General features: G+C 44.4%; 1 protein-coding gene and 1 long non-coding RNA gene across 7 annotated transcripts in view; one reads left to right on the top strand and one right to left on the bottom strand.

The window, feature by feature from the left end:
* Nucleotides 1–17479, top strand: part of Kif13a (kinesin family member 13A) — a 181131-nt gene that overhangs the window by 128763 nt on the left and 34889 nt on the right. For all 6 annotated transcript variants that reach the window (XM_034509712.2, XM_034509711.2, XM_034509713.2 and 3 more), the window contains exons 19-25: nucleotides 1341–1481; nucleotides 2263–2412; nucleotides 5812–5973; nucleotides 8170–8343; nucleotides 11098–11249; nucleotides 13316–13448; nucleotides 13938–14084. In XM_034509712.2, the coding sequence (XP_034365603.1) occupies nucleotides 1341–1481; nucleotides 2263–2412; nucleotides 5812–5973; nucleotides 8170–8343; nucleotides 11098–11249; nucleotides 13316–13448; nucleotides 13938–14084 (1059 nt within the window). The remainder of the gene's footprint in view (nucleotides 1–1340; nucleotides 1482–2262; nucleotides 2413–5811; nucleotides 5974–8169; nucleotides 8344–11097; nucleotides 11250–13315; nucleotides 13449–13937; nucleotides 14085–17479) is intronic.
* LOC143443275 (uncharacterized) lies at nucleotides 2143–5960 on the bottom strand. Its single transcript, XR_013112097.1, has 2 exons — nucleotides 5776–5960; nucleotides 2143–2430 (listed from the first exon to the last, which is right to left on the bottom strand). It is a non-coding gene; the product is annotated as an uncharacterized LOC143443275 (long non-coding RNA).

Genomic DNA, 17479 nt, shown 5'->3' on the forward strand with positions numbered 1-17479 from the left:
CAAGATAGTTTAGCTCACAAGCTTGATGACCTGGGTTCAATTCCTGGCTCCCATGTAAGAATGGAATGAGTCAGCTCCACAGAGTTGTCCTCTGACCTCCACAGACTCATGGTGCCCACCCACATCTACCCATATGCAGTAATAGTAGAAGTTTCAAGAGTGACGTTAGGCATACATGTATGTTTATGCATGTATATACATATTTGTGTAGGTGATTATGCCTGCTTTCCTTCATGCAAACACCCCTTCTGCAGCGGGGTACATGTGTATGCGTGGTTGTCCTGCCTTTCTATGAGTGGACTCTCTGAGAAGGAGAAACATCTTGGAAACCTGCTGTCACATACACAGAACCCCTTGCAGCCATCTGGAAATCTCCTATCATTCCCACATAAAGAAATTTTGCTGTAAGAGAGAACACCTGGAAGAAAAGAAATTCTCATCTTTTTATTAAAGGAAGTTAAAAAGGAAGTTGTGTGTGGGGAATGGAGAGAGAGGGCTCACTCGGGTAACCACTTGCTGGTTTGGTTCCTAGCATACACATGGTGGCTCAGTATCATCGGGAGCTCCAGTTGCAGGGGATCCAAAATTGTCTTCTGGCTCTGGGAGCACCAGGGACACATGTGTACAGATGTGCATGTAGGCAAAACACACAAATACATAAAATAAAGTCTTTTTTAAAAAAATTTAAGAAAGCTTGTTAAGAAGTATCTTATTGGTCTTTGGAGTTCTCCGTCCACAGACGTAGGCATGTGCGTACCTTCCTACTGTATACGAGGATTCTATTATAGCCCCTTTCTTCTTTAAGATTGATTAATGATCGATTGATTGAGACAGGGGCTCATGATCCCATGCTGCCCTCAAACTTACTATGCAGCTAAGGGTGACCTTGAACCTCTCTGATCCTCCTGTCTTGATCTCCCAAATCTGTCATTCCCAGCATACTCTACCACATCTGTTTTACTTGGTGCTGGGGGTGTAACCCAGGGCCTTGTGCTGATGACCAAGCCACCTCCCTAGCCCTCAGGGTTGCATCTATGTAACAAAAACTTGAAGTACCCTTGTAATTGAATAATAGAATGTGATAAATCTGTATAATGAATTCCTCTGTTTCTATTGAAAAGCAAGATTATGAAGAATATCCAGTGGAAGGAATTAATTGTTAGGTAAATATACATAGATATATAGATACATAGATATATGTAGAAAAGGAAGGCCAGAGTATTCCCTAGGTGGTAAAGTTTCACGTCTTTTGTTAACTTATAACCTCACCATAACATATCCAGTCTTTAACTTCGGGGAACGTCAGAATCATGTCAACTTTGTTTTCCGTCTGGATACAGAGAGGAGCAATAGTCAGTGAGCCGGCCATCCAAGCCAGAAGGAAAGGAAAGAGCACCCAGGTCTGGACCATTGAGAAGCTGGAGAATAAGTTAATTGATATGAGAGACCTTTACCAAGAATGGAAAGAAAATGTCCCTGAGGTAAGAGAAACAGAGCATGAAGGCGATTTGGCTGTATTAAGACCTCAGGTATAATGGATTGGTCATTTACACTGGGGAGATAAAATGTGATCTTAAGTCCAATCGCACGTTATTCAGTCAGGTGGATGCGGAATCAGGGCAAGTCAGGCGGTCTTAGTTTGCTTTGTGCTCATTGGGTTTCAAGGGAGGAAAGAAGTCGTTCTGAGCATGCGCAGTCCAGGCACTCTGCGCTATTAGTTTGTGTCCTGGAAGATTAGACCAATCGCACGTTATTCAGTCAGGTGGACGCGGAATCAGGGCAAGTCAGGCGGTCTTAGTTTGCTTTGTGCTCATTGGGTTTCAAGGGAGGAAAGAAGTCGTTCTGAGCATGCGCAGTCCAGGCGCTCTGCGCTATTAGTTTGTGTCCTGGAAGATTAGACAGGCTGAATCCAGTGTGGATTTCATCTTCATCCCCATCTGCGCATGTGCCCCTAACTAGCTGTGCTCCTAGCTGCGCTCAGGGCTGGGTAGATTTCTAAATGTAATCGTAGCGAATGTAATGTTTAGTTTTGCTTTTAACATTTAACATTACTAATAAAAAGGAAAATTTGGTGAAGGAGTTGGTGTGTCAGGGCCTGACATGAAACAGGCTTTGGCGTGGGGTGAGAGAAGGCGGGCACGATTCCGATTTTATTTGTTTATTTTTATGAATGCTTCCTCTAAACGTTTTTTAGTGCTATTTTGAAGTAACATGATTTAAGTTGATGCGTTGTTTCCTGATCTCTCTTATCCTTCTTCTCAGGCTAAGAGAGTCTATGGGAAGCGAGGTGACCCTTTTTATGAAGCTCAGGAGAATCACAACCTCATTGGTGTGGCTAATGTGTTTTTAGAATGTCTCTTCTGTGATGTGAAGCTTCAATATGCAGTACCCATTATCAGCCAGCAGGGGGAGGTAAGGACACGCCAGTCCCTAGAAAATGACAAGATAGGAAATTTTGTTTAATCTCTGCCTTGAAAAAGATCAAGAAAGAGAGTGTGTGTGTGTGTGTGTGTGTGTGTGTTGATCTTCTTTTGTTTTATCCCTCTTAGTAGATGGTCTTAATATAAGTTATCAGTCAGAATTAAGCCATGGCCTTAAAAGATAACACATTTGATATTTGTGGTTTGTAATTTTTTTGTTTTAATTTTGGTAATTTTTGCTCTTTGCCTCATATTAATTTTTCTTTTAAAAGCCACCTCCAATACTAGTCATCCACGCCAATTCCTTCCTAGCTAATAGATGTCCTTTTCAAGGTATTACTTAGATTCAGGAGTGATAGTGTGTTCATTTGACCCCAGTGCTCAGGAGGCAGAGGCAGGCAGATCTCTGTGCCAGCCTGGTCTACCCAGTGAGTTCGAGGCCAGCCATGGCTGCACAGTGAGAGCCTGTAAACAAACAAATGAATAACTAAAATAAAAAAAAAAAAATAAAAACCCAGGAAGTGTATTCTGAAGCCCTAAGTAACAAACAAAGCAGCCTGAGTAGCCTTTGTTAACCCCTTAGGCGGTCATAGCTCAGCGGTGTGGGTGTATTTGCCCTTCGTGGGCCGTGGACATGTTAGGAAACACTCATGTGGAAACTTGTACTTTTCTTTGGGTCCATTTTCACTTTGACAGCTTTATTATTTGATTATACTGTAGGTACGGAAAGACTCAAATAAAACGAAAATTACCCAGTATCCCTCTGACCAGCGCCGTAGTAAGATTGTCTATGGTCCCCCTCATCTCTTTGTACGTTTGCAGAGTATTTAAACCAAACCAACCCTGCAGAGTTGCCCTTGTTTCCGTTTTGTATTCTGGCGCAGCCATTTTGTTATGTGGAACTGTGCTCTTTGGTTTACTGCTTCCCGGCCTAATCATAATGGAAGCATACCTTGCCTCTAACTTTGGGGTATTCAGTTGCTTGGACTATCTGCTGTCATAGTTAGCACTGTATGGCTCTTATCTTGTTAAGGAAAATGTCCTAGGATCGCCCAGGTGCATACATATATTTAAGCTTGTGATGCGTTCCAGGGTAACGCCCTCCAGAAATCACTCATTTCTCTTTGTATCCGTTGGCAGCACAGAGGCTGATCACTTCTTGTGGTTCTCCCCGATACAGTGTAAGCTTTTCCCCAGAACCCACTGGCTGTTTGCTGGTCTTCTGTGCTCTGGAGTCTTAGACACCATCTTCTATGGGTAAAGGCGTGAAAGCTGTGTATCTCAGAGGCAAACTTCCACCCAGCTCGTCAACTGACGCTTTTTGTATTCACTCACAGTCCTTAACTTCCTAGTTTGTTTTCTATAACATACAACCTTGAACCACAGAGTTTATTCCTTGAAATTCTTCAAATAAAATACAGTTTACAAAGGGAAGCTGGGAGTAGACCCAGGGTGGGCTCTGTGTGTGTGTGTGTGTGTGTGTGTGTGTGTGTGTGTGTGTGTGTAGGAGCTGGGACCTTCCTGGATAATTCTGCTCCATTGACCACCAATGCTTCTCTCATGCTAAGAATACAACTTAAGTGGCCAGTGGAGCTAGTGCTGAGGCCCTTGTTCAGAGCCTCTTAATCTAGAGTCCCTGGCAGGCTCTGGGTATCTGAAATTATATCACAAGTGTACTCAGAGGGTCTATAGATGGCTCAGCAGGGTAAAAGTGTTTGGCCACGCAAGCCTAATGACCTGAGTTCTAGCTCCAGTTCTCAGAGTGGAAAGAGAGCAAGGACTTCTAAATGTTTCCCTCTGCCCATCACACGTATGCTGAGGCATGCATACACCTGTACGTGTAAACACACCCACACACACACACACACACGTCAATAAATAAAGTTGCATTCCGCCCTCAGACAAGCATTGTTGGAAGCACTGCACTGTGGTATCTCCACCCTTCTTCCCCTCGGTACTTCTGCCTCTGTATCTCGATTGTCAGATATCATCACCTAATTTCTCTCAGATCCTTGGCCCCTGTGCCAGTTGCTATGTAGAAGTCTGAGCATTAAACATAACTCTTAGCCTTGGGTGGTGGCTTATCCCTGTAATCCTAGTATTCAGAAGCTGAGACAGAAAGATTATGCATTTGAGCATCCTGAGCCGTCTCCAAAAGAAGGAAGGAATATACCATACTGGACCTGCTCCAGTGACACGCTACCACGATCAGAAATATAGACATCCTAGTGACAAATGGCCTGATAAGAACAGTTATTTAGGGATGGGGGGATGCCTCAGCAGTTCAGAGTGGCTTGCTACTCTTGCAAAGGGCCAAAGTTCAAGTCCAACCTCCCCAGTCAGATGATTCACAACTGCCTATGACTCCAGCTCCAGGGGCATCTGATACCTTTGGCCTCTTTGGACACCAGCACTCAGGTGCACAGACCTACACACATGCACATAATTAAATAATAGTAAGTTGAGCAAAAGAATCGTTATGCAGAGTGGACATTGAGGAGTCGTGCCTATCATTGAAGCACTCTGGAGGCTGAAGCAGGAGGATTCTACAGTGAGGTCAGCCTGGGCTATATAGTGAGACCCTTTCTCGACAAATCACAACCTCACAAGAACAAACAAAAGAACTCTTTGCCATGCCCGACTGGCTTTGTTCCTGTGATCCCTTCTGGAATCAGCCCGTTTTCATGCAGCTCCATATCACACGCCATCCTCTCTCCCTGAGCCAGGGACCATGTCTGCCTAGTGTACTGTTGGAGGCTCAGTGCTTGGCAGTTTCTGCCCCCATCCGTTCTCAGCGAATACTTACTACTCACATGTACATGCATTTATCCCATGCACACCCAACGCCTACACCTTTCTGTTATGTCCACTGCTCCATCCTGTTATTGGCTCTCATTTCTCCATTTCTTTCTGCCCTTAACCATGAGTTCACTGGCAGGAGAGCCCACTGGCAGTAGAGCTCACTCCCTGGTGTCCTAGGAGGCTAGATCCCTGATGAAGTGAATAGACTACCCAAGCATGATATCAAATAAATGCATAGGTAACTATGTAAACAGACACAAAACCGAGTGTTCCAGTAGAGTATGATAGGTCCCTTGAAGCCACTCATTGCCTGAGCTAAGGAAAATGGACACTCCTAAGGAGAGTTCTAGAAAGCAAGTTGTGAGGGGACAAATTTGGTTCAGAGTAAGAAAGGAAGGTTGCAGGGCAAGCGTGGGCTTGCCTGACTCTGGGAGGGTGGATTCGGGGTCTCCCTCCCTGAAGTGGCTTAGGAGGGAGGGTCGCACACTGCCGGAGATGGCCAGCCAGAGCTGTAGAGTGTTTCTGTCTCAGGCTAGTGATGCCCAGGGTATACCTTTTGACTCTGAAATGCTCCTATTCATTGACCCAGGTCGCCGGGCGCCTCCATGTGGAGGTGATGCGTGTTACAGGAACCGTCCCAGAGCGCATGTCGGAGGATGACTCTTCAGAGAACTCTAGTGAGAGCGGGAGTCTTGAAGTGGTGGACAGCAGCGGGGAAGTCATTCACCGTGTCAAAAAGCTCACATGCCGGGTGAGAGGGCAGTGACCAGGGCTCAGGTAGCCGGGTGAGAGGGCAGTGACCAGGGCTCAGGTAGCCGGGTGAGAGGGCAGTGACCAGGGCTCAGGTAGCCGGGTGAGAGGGCAGTGACCAGGGCTCAGGTAGCCGGGTGAGAGGGCAGTGACCAGGGCTCAGGTAGCCGGGTGAGAGGGCAGTGACCAGGGCTCAGGTAGCCGGGTGAGAGGGCAGTGACCAGGGCTCAGGTAGCCGGGTGAGAGGGCAGTGACCAGGGTTCACATAGCTGGGTGAGGGGGCAGTGACCGGGGTTCACAAAGCTGGGTGAGGGGGCGGGGATCAGGGCCCACATAGACCCTGGCAGTGCCAAGCTATACCCACAAAGTGTAATAAGGTTTCATCTAGCACAGTGCAAGTTAAACTGTCTGACAGGAGATGTGGCTGTGAGCAGCGCTTTTTCTAGAATTCTCTCATGATGATTGTTGGAAATTCCCCCTAAAGGTATATCCTCTGCATTTAGTATCTAGGCAAAAGTGATTTCATGATGCCCTCCACATACCCAAATCCCCTCAAGTCCCTTATATCTGGTGTTTGCATATATTCTATACACATCCTTCTACATACTTTAAACAATCACCATGTAATAGCATGTAATGTGGTACAAATGCAGTGTATTTGTTACATCACAATCTCAGTTAACTTTGTTTTTTAAGATTTTATGTAGTCTTGGTTGTCCTGAAGTTCTCTATGTAGACCATGCTTGCCTCCAGTTTACCAGAGATCTGCCTACTCCTGCCTCCTGTGTGCTGGAATGAAAGTTGCTTACCACCACACCCACCACTAGTTGATTCTAATTTTCTATCTGACACAGCCTAGAGTCACATGATAGAAGATTTGCATTGGTCAAATTGTCTAGTGGGCCTGTCTGTGGGAGATTGTCTTAGTTGTTAATTCACATAAGGGAGCCCAGCCCACTGTGGGAGGCACCATTCCCTTGGCAGGCTGTTCTGAGCTGTATAAGAAAGCTAGCTAAGCATGAGCCAGCCAGCCAGCAACATTCCTCCATGGTTTCTCCTTCAAGTTCCTGCCTGGACTTCCCTCAGTGATAGTCTGTGTCCGATCAGCTGAAATTAACCCTTTCTTCCCCTAAGTTGCTTTTGGTTATAGTTTTTACCACATCCATGGAAAGGAAACCATAAGTTGCTTAGAGAATAGTGACAAGATAGAGTCTACATGCTGCCACAACAGTTGTTGTGGGTATATCTGGTCTGTTGGTTAAACCACAGATATACAAATACAGAAGGCCATGTATGTGGCAGCATGGAGAATTTATTATTGAGTTGTGTTTTTCCTATTAAAAGTCAAATCTGTATCAGAAACTAAGTCATGAGTAAATTAGACAGGAGCGTGTTTGGGGTTCCTTTTTTTTTTTTTTTTCTTACTAAGTATATTTTGTCGTTAGAAAACTGTGGTACAGGTTTTGTTTTAGATGGAACACTTAGGATGGTGAGATGCCTCATCAGGAAAAGAGCCCAGAACCTGTGTTCAGTCCCCAGAACCCATGATGAAAGGAAGGAATCAACTCCCATAGATCTTCCACACACGGCACATGTGTGCACATGCGTACACATGCCAAGGGACATGTCTATGTGCTCACAAATACAATAAGTAAATATAATTTTTCTTACAATTTGAACATGGGCCCATGCACTAGGCATGATGGCACATGCCTTTAGTCCCAGCACTCAAGAGACAGAATTAGACAGATATCTGTGAGCTAAGGCCTCCGTAGTTTATAGTTTTAAAAAAGGGTGAGCTGAGAATACAGCTTGGTCTGTGTGAGACTCTTAAGTTCTCTGCAAGATGGATGGATGGATAGATAAATAATTGATAGATAGATAGATAGATAGATAGATAGATAGATAGATAGATAGATGATAGGTAGATGATAGATAGAAGATAGATGATTGATAGATTGATAGATGATAGATAGATGATTGATAGATGATAGATGGATAGATAGGTAGGTAGATAGATCAATCACAATGAATGATGACAAATATTTCCAAATGATGACTCAATTATATAGCCCTCGCTATACTGGTATTGATTCTCTGATTTGATCCCCTCTTAGAGATGACTGAATTATATACAGATACATACTTTAGTGTTTCTTTTTATGAGACATGTAATTTATTTTTTAAATCTCTTTAGGTGATAATTAAAGAGGCAACCGGGCTACCCATAAGCCTCTCAAATTTCGTCTTCTGTCAGTACACGTTCTGGGACCAGTGTGAGTCTACAGTGGCTGCCCCGGTGGTGGACCCGGATGTGCCTTCCCCGCAGTCTAAGGATGCCCAGTACACGGTGACCTTCTCTCACTGTAAGGTACGGAGGCAATTACAGAGTGAGGTACCAGGCCAGGGGTGACACTCTATGGTGACATGTGAGCTGAGGCCCGTCGGTCAGTCCTTAGCACCAGAAACGGCCGCAATAGAGTCACCGTCAGCTGCATGAGGGAGCAATGGTATTGGGCACAGTCTTTTAAAAATCTGCTTTTTATTTATAAATAAAGAATAAAATGTTTGTATTTGCACTGTACTCCACAACACTATGTGTAATTCTGGGGTTTGAACAGGACGCCTTCCAACTGTGTGGAGTTTTTTTTGTTTTTGTTTTTGTTTTTGTTTTTTTTCTTTCTTGTTTTCAAGGACCAAAAATTCCTTGTTAATTTAAAAAATAAGAGAGCTTTATTATTACCCGGCGGCTTCAGAATTTTAGTCCTTTTCTTGCTCAGCTCCTTTTCCTTGCCCCTCCCCCTCACACTGAAGCCCTCCTTCCCAGAGGGTCCCCTCAGCTTCCACACCATCTCTTGCTGTGTCTGTCAGCCCCTGAGGTCAGAGTTTCATGCCCCCTTCTCCCCGGATTTGTTAAATTACTACAGAGTCCTGCTTCATAGCTCAAGCAGGCCTAGGACTCGATATGTAGCCTACTCCACCCTCCGGCTCATGACGATCCTTCTACCATGGCCTTCCAAGTGCTGGGATTACAGGCAGGAGCCCCCAGGCCTGGCTAGAATCCACTTCTAACTTGTAAGTTCTCTGCCTATGTGGTGCCACCTGCCTGGAATCCTGGCACAAGGGAAGCTGGGACAGCAAGATCACATGCTCAGAAGAGGCAGGAGAGCCCATTAGGGGAAAAAAAAATGTTTGCCCTGTAAGGTTTTTGGTTTTGTTTTTGCTTTTTTCCCCCCCACCAAGTATAATATATCTTATTGAACTTTGGAAAGCTCAAGTGTCTTCTTTACAAGTTGAAATAATTTTGGAATATGTAAAACAAAATCGTACAGTCCTATTCTGCACAGGTGTAAGCCACCAGCAATGTTTCTCCTTTTAATAGATCGCCTTTGGTTTGATTGTATTTTATATTTTCTGGGATGGAGTCTGCTGTACTGCCGTGCTAGCCTTGAGCTCCTGGGCCCACCCTGAGTTAGCTGAAGCATCAGTTGCATGTCCCCACACCCTGCCACATGTTTTAATAAGCTATTTCCTGTGTTTCTGCCTCCCCTTTCTGGCTTCTGCTTGGCACTGTCACCTAATGAGTTCTCAAAGACAGACTCTGCCCTCTGGTGAGGCTTCTCCTGGATGGCCTGTCCACACTGCCTCTCTGGAAACTGTGTCTGCTGTTTCTGGGTCCTACTTAGAAAACTAATTCCTGTTACCACCTCTAAAATGTCCTATGTACAAGACTCTCGGGTCTTTTTTTTTTTTTTTCTTAAGACTTGTTTATTTACTTATTCAGTGTATTTTTGAGTGTTTGGCCTGTGTGTCTTCATGTGTGCCATGCCCATGCCCAGTGCTCCCAGAGGCTGGAAGAGGGCATCAGCCTCTAGAGCCAGTGTTACAGTTAGCTCTGAGCCACCATGTGGGTGCTGGGAACCAAACCAGGGCCCTCAGGAAGAACAACAACTGCTTTAAGCCATCGAGCCTTTCTCTCTAACCCCACGCCGTTCTCTCTAACCCCACGCCGTTCTCTCTAACCCCACGCCTACCCATCTTGACCTGGACTTGCCAAACCACATTCTCAAAAATCTTTAGTTAGAATGTTTACCTACAACGTTTGTTTCTTATTACTTTAAATTAGCAAGCAAAGCTATATGCTATAGCATTTTCATAGGCCTGAGTCCTTATATATACCTTGTTCTGATTTACTCCCCTCTCCCGCCTTCTCCCATATCCTTCCCCCACACACTGGTTCTTTTCTTTCCTAAGTAATATTACCCCAACGTTTGTTGTTTTCCTAATATTCTTTAAATAGTCCCCATCCCTTTTTACCCACAGGGATGTTTACATCAGGAAGACAAAAGCTAGGTTTTTACTGTGTGCTGTTTAACAACTGTTTAAATACATACAGATCCCAAAGCCCCTGGGCTAGCAATGAGATTTTTAAAGACTGTTGGATTTTTGTTTTGTTTCATTTTTTACCTCTAAAGTATATAGCTTGAACTAATTGACCACCATGTTTTTTTTCCTTCTAAAATCCTGGGCCTGTCTCCAGATGAAATAAGAAAGTAGGTAGTATAAAGTTCAGTCAACTTCATAGCTGTTTCTGGAAATGAGTCAGGCAGAACTGCACCTGTAACTCTACTCGGGCGCCCCAGGAGGCTCATGGGAAGGAAAGTGGCTTGGCTTTGAGCCTACAGAATGTTTCGGGTGACCTGCCACAGTTCTTAAGGAACTCTGTAAATTTGCACAATAGGAGGCTGGTTTTGTAGGGTGAGAAACTGAAGTGAGACACTCAGGAGCAAGAGCCTAGACCATGGAGGAATCAGATAGTTGGAGTCCCTTACTCAGTGAGTCTCAAAGTGCAGCAAGGGTCACCGGAGGTCAGAGTGGCTCATTGAAACTGATCGTGAGCCAAGGGAAGAAAACTCTTATCTCGGCTCTGCACCTAAAGCCAGAAGTTTGAATTCAGGCAAGTTGCTATCTTCATTAGATCCAGGTCACCTCCTAGATCCCTTCCAGATCTAACATCTTGGGGTCTTCATGCTTTCCTACAAAACAGAAGAGATGGGGGTTTACATGTGACAGCAGGTAAGTGGGTACCATTATGTCTGACTCTCCTGCCTTCTGCTTATCCCAGGACTACGTGGTGACTGTCACAGAAGAGTTCCTGGAGTTCATTTCTGATGGCGCGCTGGCGATTGAAGTGTGGGGCCACAGGTGTGCTGGGAACGGAAGCCCCATCTGGGAGGTCGATTCCCTCCATGCAAAGACAAGGACACTGCATGACAGGTTTGTTCTTGCTGTGAGCATGAGACCCAGGAGTCAGGACCAGCTTGTGACCATAAGTGAGAGTACAGGCTTCAAACCCTGGGCCTTTGAACAAGTTGCTCATTCTTTGAGCCCCCCCCCCACCCCCCACTTTATAAATTAGAATTCAAGGAGGAGCCACTAAGCTTAAAAAAAAAAAAAAACTGTGCAAAGTGAGTTGGGGCAACACGAGACCGAAGTAATTGCTGTGTTTATCTGGAAAAAAAAAATCTTTTATTTTCACTTTATACACAAAAATTACTATAAGATAATCATATATTTAATTTTAAAGTTCTTATTACATTGTGTGTGTGTGTGTGTTTCTATGTGTCTTTGTGTCCCAGTGTGTGTCTGTGTACTCACAGGTGGAGGTCAGAAGACACCTTGCAGGAGTCTGTTACCAACTTCCACTATGTGGCTACCAGGGATTGAATTCAGGTCATCTGGTTTGAAAGCATGCCCCTTTACATACTGGGCTACCTTGTTGACCCAAATCACAAATTTAAATGCAAAACAAAAACGTGTAAATCTGACAGAAGAAAACAGGGTATCTTTTCTTAATATATATAAATTTTTATTTTCTTTTGTTTGGTTGGTGGTGTTTGTCTGTCTGTCTGTCTGTCTGTCTGTCTGTCTGTCTCAGACCTGATTTGGCTGTAGTCTGAGCTGATCTCATTCATGGCAGTCTCCTGCCTCGACCTCCCAAGTTTAAAGTTACAGGTGTGAACTGCCATGCCCTGAGTTATTGTAGTCATGGTTGTTTTAAGTGCTATATTTGACCCATTTGGGCTCAGACTTGGAATCCTCCTGCCTCAGCTAGTGCTAGGATTACTGGTGTGCACCATCCTTCCTGGGTAAAGAGGAGATATCTTTACAGCTTTGAGATCGTCTCAGGTTCTCAGTGCACAGTAGCCAGAGTAGAAGAAACTTCCACATTGGACTTAGTCTACATTAAAGGCACAGTATAAAAATAAACAAGCAACCATAAGAAAAAAGTCCAAATGTCTTTATCCTTTTTATAGCATTTCTAGAGACTGAGCATAGGTCTTTGGGCACGCAAGGCTAGAGCTCTGTCACTGAGCCCCGGCCCTAAAATCGGCAGTTTCATATAAAGATCATCTGCCTCTTCTGTGACCCAGCAATGCACACTTGATGCCAACTGGAGAGAGATGAAGATTTAAATCCACAAATAGTGTTCATGGCAACTTTACCAGTATACCCAGTATCCCATTGAGTCCAGGTATCTTTCAGCAGATGAATAAGAAAATTACTAGATTATTCATCCAAGAGCGCATTAGTCAGTGTTTAAAAATAAACGAATTGGTCGGGTGGTTGTGGTGGTGGCTGTGCATGCCTTTGATCCTGACACTCAGGAGGCAGAGACAATGGATCTCTGTGAGTTCAAGGCCAGCCTGGTCTATTGAATGAGTTCTAGGACAGCCAGGGCGACACAGAGAAACCCTGTCTTGAAAAACCAAAATAGATAGGTAGGTAGGTAGGTAGGTAGGTAGATAAGATAGATAGATAGATAGATAGATAGATAGATAGATAGATAGATCGGTAGGTAGGTAGGTAGGTAGGTAGGTAGATAGTGGCTCGTGCCTTTATGAGTCACCGCACTCAGGAGACAGACGATAGATAGATATCGGTGAGTTCAAGGCCAGCTAGGACTATATAGAGAGACCCTGTCAGAAAAAGAAAGAACCATTCATCCACTGTGCCATGTGATAGAAACCAGACTCGAGTCCATACCACATGGTTTCATTTTTACGACATTTTAAAATAGGCAGAACTGACTTGGGTTTGTCAAAGCTCCTGGAATTCTACACCCAATCTGTGTCCATCACTTAAACATAAGGTCTGGTCTGGTTAAACAGCCTAAGAGTCCACACTACAGGGTCGTGTGAGCATTCATTGAGGAAGTAACCTGTGAGACATCCCTGGCTCGGTGCCTCCCACTCTGTACGTGCTTAGTAATTAGACGCTCATGACTGTTGCTCATGGCGGCCCTGGATGATGCATTGCTTGCTGGGATGCGGTTTCTGCAGGTGGAATGAAGTGACCCGGAGAATAGAGATGTGGATCTCCATACTGGAACTGAACGAGCTAGGAGACTACGCCGCAGTGGAGCTTCACCAGGCAAAAGATGTCAACACAGGTGGTGTCTTCCAACTCAGACAGGTATAAGGTTGTCTTAGGGTTTCATTTCTATGAAGGGACACCATGACCAAGGCAACTCTTATAAAGGCAAACATTTAATTGGGGCTGGCTTACAGTTTCAGAGGTTCCATTATCATCATGGCAGAAATCATGGCAGCCTGTAGACAGACATGGTGCTGGAGAAGCCAAGAGTTCTATATCCTGATCTGAAGGCAGCCAGGAGACTGTCACACTGGCCAGACTTGAGCATACATATGACCTCAAAGCCCCACCTCCACAGTGACACACTTCCTCTAACAAGGCTACACCTCCTATTAGTGTCACTTCCCATGGGCTAAGCATATTAAAAACACTAGGAAGTTTTTTGATGGTTTGTTTTTCATGTCTCTTCTTCACTCTGCTCTTAGAGTTTCTGGGAATACCCTAATTATTTGTATGTCTGGTCTCAAACCATTTCCCCTTGTTTCCTTCCTCTGCCCCCATCCCTATCCCTGGCATCTTCACCTGCAGGGTCATTCCCGTAGAGTACAGGTCACAGTAAAACCTGTACAGCAGTCAGGGACACTGCCACTCATGGTTGAAGCCATCCTATCAGTATCCATTGGCTGCGTGACTGCCAGGTCCACCAAGCTGCAAAGAGGGCTGGACAGTTACCAGGTAAGACACGGGTCTGAAGTACTATGTACCGAAGTCTGTCTGGGGTGTAGCTCGGTTGGAGAGTGCGTACCGAGCTGGAATCTATACCCAGTATTTTAGAGATTATTATTTTTTTTTAATCTTAAAAAAGATCAGGGGACTACAAAGATGGCTCATTGGTTAAGAATGCATACTGCTCTTACAGAGGTCCCAAACTCAATTCCCAGCACCCATGGTAGACAGCCCAGGACCACTTGTAACTCCATCTCCTGTTGGTCCAACACCTGGCCTCTGAGGGCCCCTGCACGCACATGCACATGCCTACACTTGGACATACATACATATGTGGAAAAAATACAATATATTAATGAAAAGCAAATAATTAAAAATCAGTGCAGACAAAAATTGATGTACAAGAGAAATCTTATTTCAAAGTAACAAGAAACTAAACTGCGCACCTTTCATCATGTCTTATCTCCAACAGTTGACTTTCTCTGGATAAAATGCTGTTTGACTAGTGTCCCTTAGTAAGGTTTACTTCTCAACACTCTAGTGGTCGCCTTACACCTGGCCCAGTATATGTGAACATTACCGCTGGCCTGATCCTCTTGCACTGCTATCAGAAAACTGTTCCTGTATATCATGTTAGACCAATCTTTACTGCTCTCTTTTTGTTACTATAAAAACGTATGCATCTGATCACTTTGTCCGTTAAGTCTCCATCCCTAAAGTCCTCTGTTGTCATTAAGAGACAAAAGGATGGTGGGTATGGTGGCACATGCCTGTCATTCCAGCACTTGGAATTTGGAGGCAGGAGAATGGGAGTTCAGGCTCCTTCTCAGCTGCAGTTACATAGTTTAGGGCTAGCCTGAGCTGCATGAGACACTGGAGGATGGGCAATGCAGAAAGCTAGTCTGTGCCCCAGGAGAATAAACTTGAATATGTTCTCCTGCTGTCGTTTGGACGAATGTATGGCCTTCAAGGGACTGGGTACAGTCAGACTGGAGTCCCCTCTTGTCGCATGGGATAGAGAACATCTCTTTGACTTGCAAGAAAATACCTCCCTCCATTTTTCTGAAGAGTCTGGGTACTAGCTCAGCCAATCCTGAAAAATGGTTCATCTTCTACCGTGGTTTCTCTTTAATCTCGTGGTGTCTGGGCGGACTTTTCTGAAAACTGGAGATCACTGAGTCCTGGGGCTTTGTTAGACTCTGCCTTCCTCCCTTTCTACCAAACATCCCTGTAGCTCAGGGTCTACATGATTCCTCAGGTAGAACAAAGGATGAGGAGATGGGGTATGTGGTCTGGGGCACTTCTCTACCACGTTTGTGTGCTTATAGCCTAGGAGTAAGGAATTGAATTACGGATATCCTTGCTCTAAGGCCATCCCCGCCCAGGGCCAGTAACTCCTAGAGTGGTAACTACCACGGGAGTGGTAGTTGGAGTGAGCACAAGACTTCACAGCCAGGAGACCCAGGTTCTCCATCCACTTCCTGGTTCACTTAAACACTTGAATTTTCTTGTCTGAAATGATGGAGTAGACTCTAATCCTCAGAGTCTCTTCCTGCAATAAAACTGTGGCTCAGTCCACCTCCAGTGTCAGATAAAACATGGAATTCAGGTAACTTAAGCGTTGACTTCCACAAAGAAAATCATCAGCTTTGAAATTGGGAACTTGAAACGTTCTCAATTTCAAGAGTTTTATAAGAATTCTTTGTAGTTTTAAGGTTTTTATTATTTTACTTTATGTGTATGGGTGTTGTGATTATGTGTATGTGTATGTCTGTGCAGCACGGCGTGCCTTCTGCCCATGGAAGCCAGAAAAGGTTCTTGAATTCCCTAGAACCGGAGTTAACAGTGGTCATGAGCCACCATGTGGTTGCTGGGAATCAGACCTGGGTCCTCTGGAAGAGCAACCAGTGTTCTTAACCATTGAGCCATGTCTCTAGTCCCTGTTTATAGCTTTTTAAATAGTTTTACCTCTTGAGTTAAAACTATTTTAACTCAATAAATATAAATAAATATAAATAAATAAATATAAACCACTCAATGGGGTGGGGTGAAGGGAGCTGGGCATGGTACCGCACACCTCTGGGGAGCAGAGATACTCAGATCTCTTCTGCAAATTCAAGGCCAGGCTGGTCTACACATCAAATTCTAGGCAAGCCAGGAGATGTAGTGAGGCCCTGTCTTTACTGTCTTTTTGGTTTTTCGAGACAGGGTTTCCCTGTGTAGCCCTGGCTGTCCTGGAACTCACTCTGTAGACCAGGCTGGCCTCGAACTCAGAAATCCGCCTGCCTCTGCCTCCCAAGTGCTGGGATTAAAGGCATGCGCCACCACCGCCCGGCTGAGGCCCTGTCTTTAAAAGAACTGATGTTTTGTTAAAAATGTGGCTTTGAAATAATTAACTGTAGCCCAGTGCAGCAGGTATCTTAAGAGCATCCTACCCGGGCTGGATGTTAAGACACATGTTTATGATAATAAACACGTGTGAGGTCCTGGCTTCAGTCCTCAGTACCTCAAGAGAAAAGCTTGTACTAGACACACAGAGTCACTCTGTGATCATCTCCCTTATCATGTTCAAGGTCCTGTCTACAGAGTGTCATTATTGGCTCAGTACTTTACTCTGTCTTGATTGCTGAAGCCAATGCACTATACATCGTGTTGTAGCCTGAAAGCTCCGTTTGGGTTGATGAAAGAACCTTTTTAATCTAAAATGTGATGTTATGTTACAGTTGTCTGTTCCTTGACATAAAGAAAATCAGTTCAAGATAAATTCTTTCAGCATCCAGCTACCACTTAATACATTCATCTTGCAACTGCCAGTGATAATACAGCGGGGCTTTAAAAGACATGTATTTTGAAGTATACATGTGAAAACAATTGTAACTACATTTTAACGACTCTAATATTTACTCATGTCACTAAAAAAAGTTGTTATAGATTTAAATAAAAGATTTCATTGGGCATAGTAAAGCATTCTGTAGTCCCAGAATTTGGAAGACAGAAGCAAGAGGACCACTGTAGGTTCAAGGCTAACCTGGTCTGCATAGTAAGTTCCAATCCAACCAGGGCTGCATAGTGAGACCCAGTCACTAATATGATAATGATGATGATGATGATGAGGAGGAGGAGGAGGAAGAAGAAGAAGAAGAAGAAGAAGAAGAAGAAGAAGAAGAAGAAGAAGAAGAAGAAGAAGAAGAAGAAGAAGAAGAAGAAGAAGAAGAAGCAGCAGCAGCAGCAGCAGCAGCAGCAGCAGCAGCAGTAGCAACAGCAGCCATCATCATCCAGAGTTTCTGTAATCTTGATTTCAGCTTGGTTCTTGTCTTGCCTAATGTTTTTACCAAAACTGTTACTTTGGATAATTATTGTGAAAGTCAGCCATGCCTTTGGGGCAGTTTTGGCCATCCACAGTA

Source organism: Arvicanthis niloticus, chromosome 8 (genome assembly GCF_011762505.2).
Source record: "Arvicanthis niloticus isolate mArvNil1 chromosome 8, mArvNil1.pat.X, whole genome shotgun sequence".
Taxonomy (NCBI): Eukaryota; Metazoa; Chordata; class Mammalia; order Rodentia; family Muridae; genus Arvicanthis; species Arvicanthis niloticus.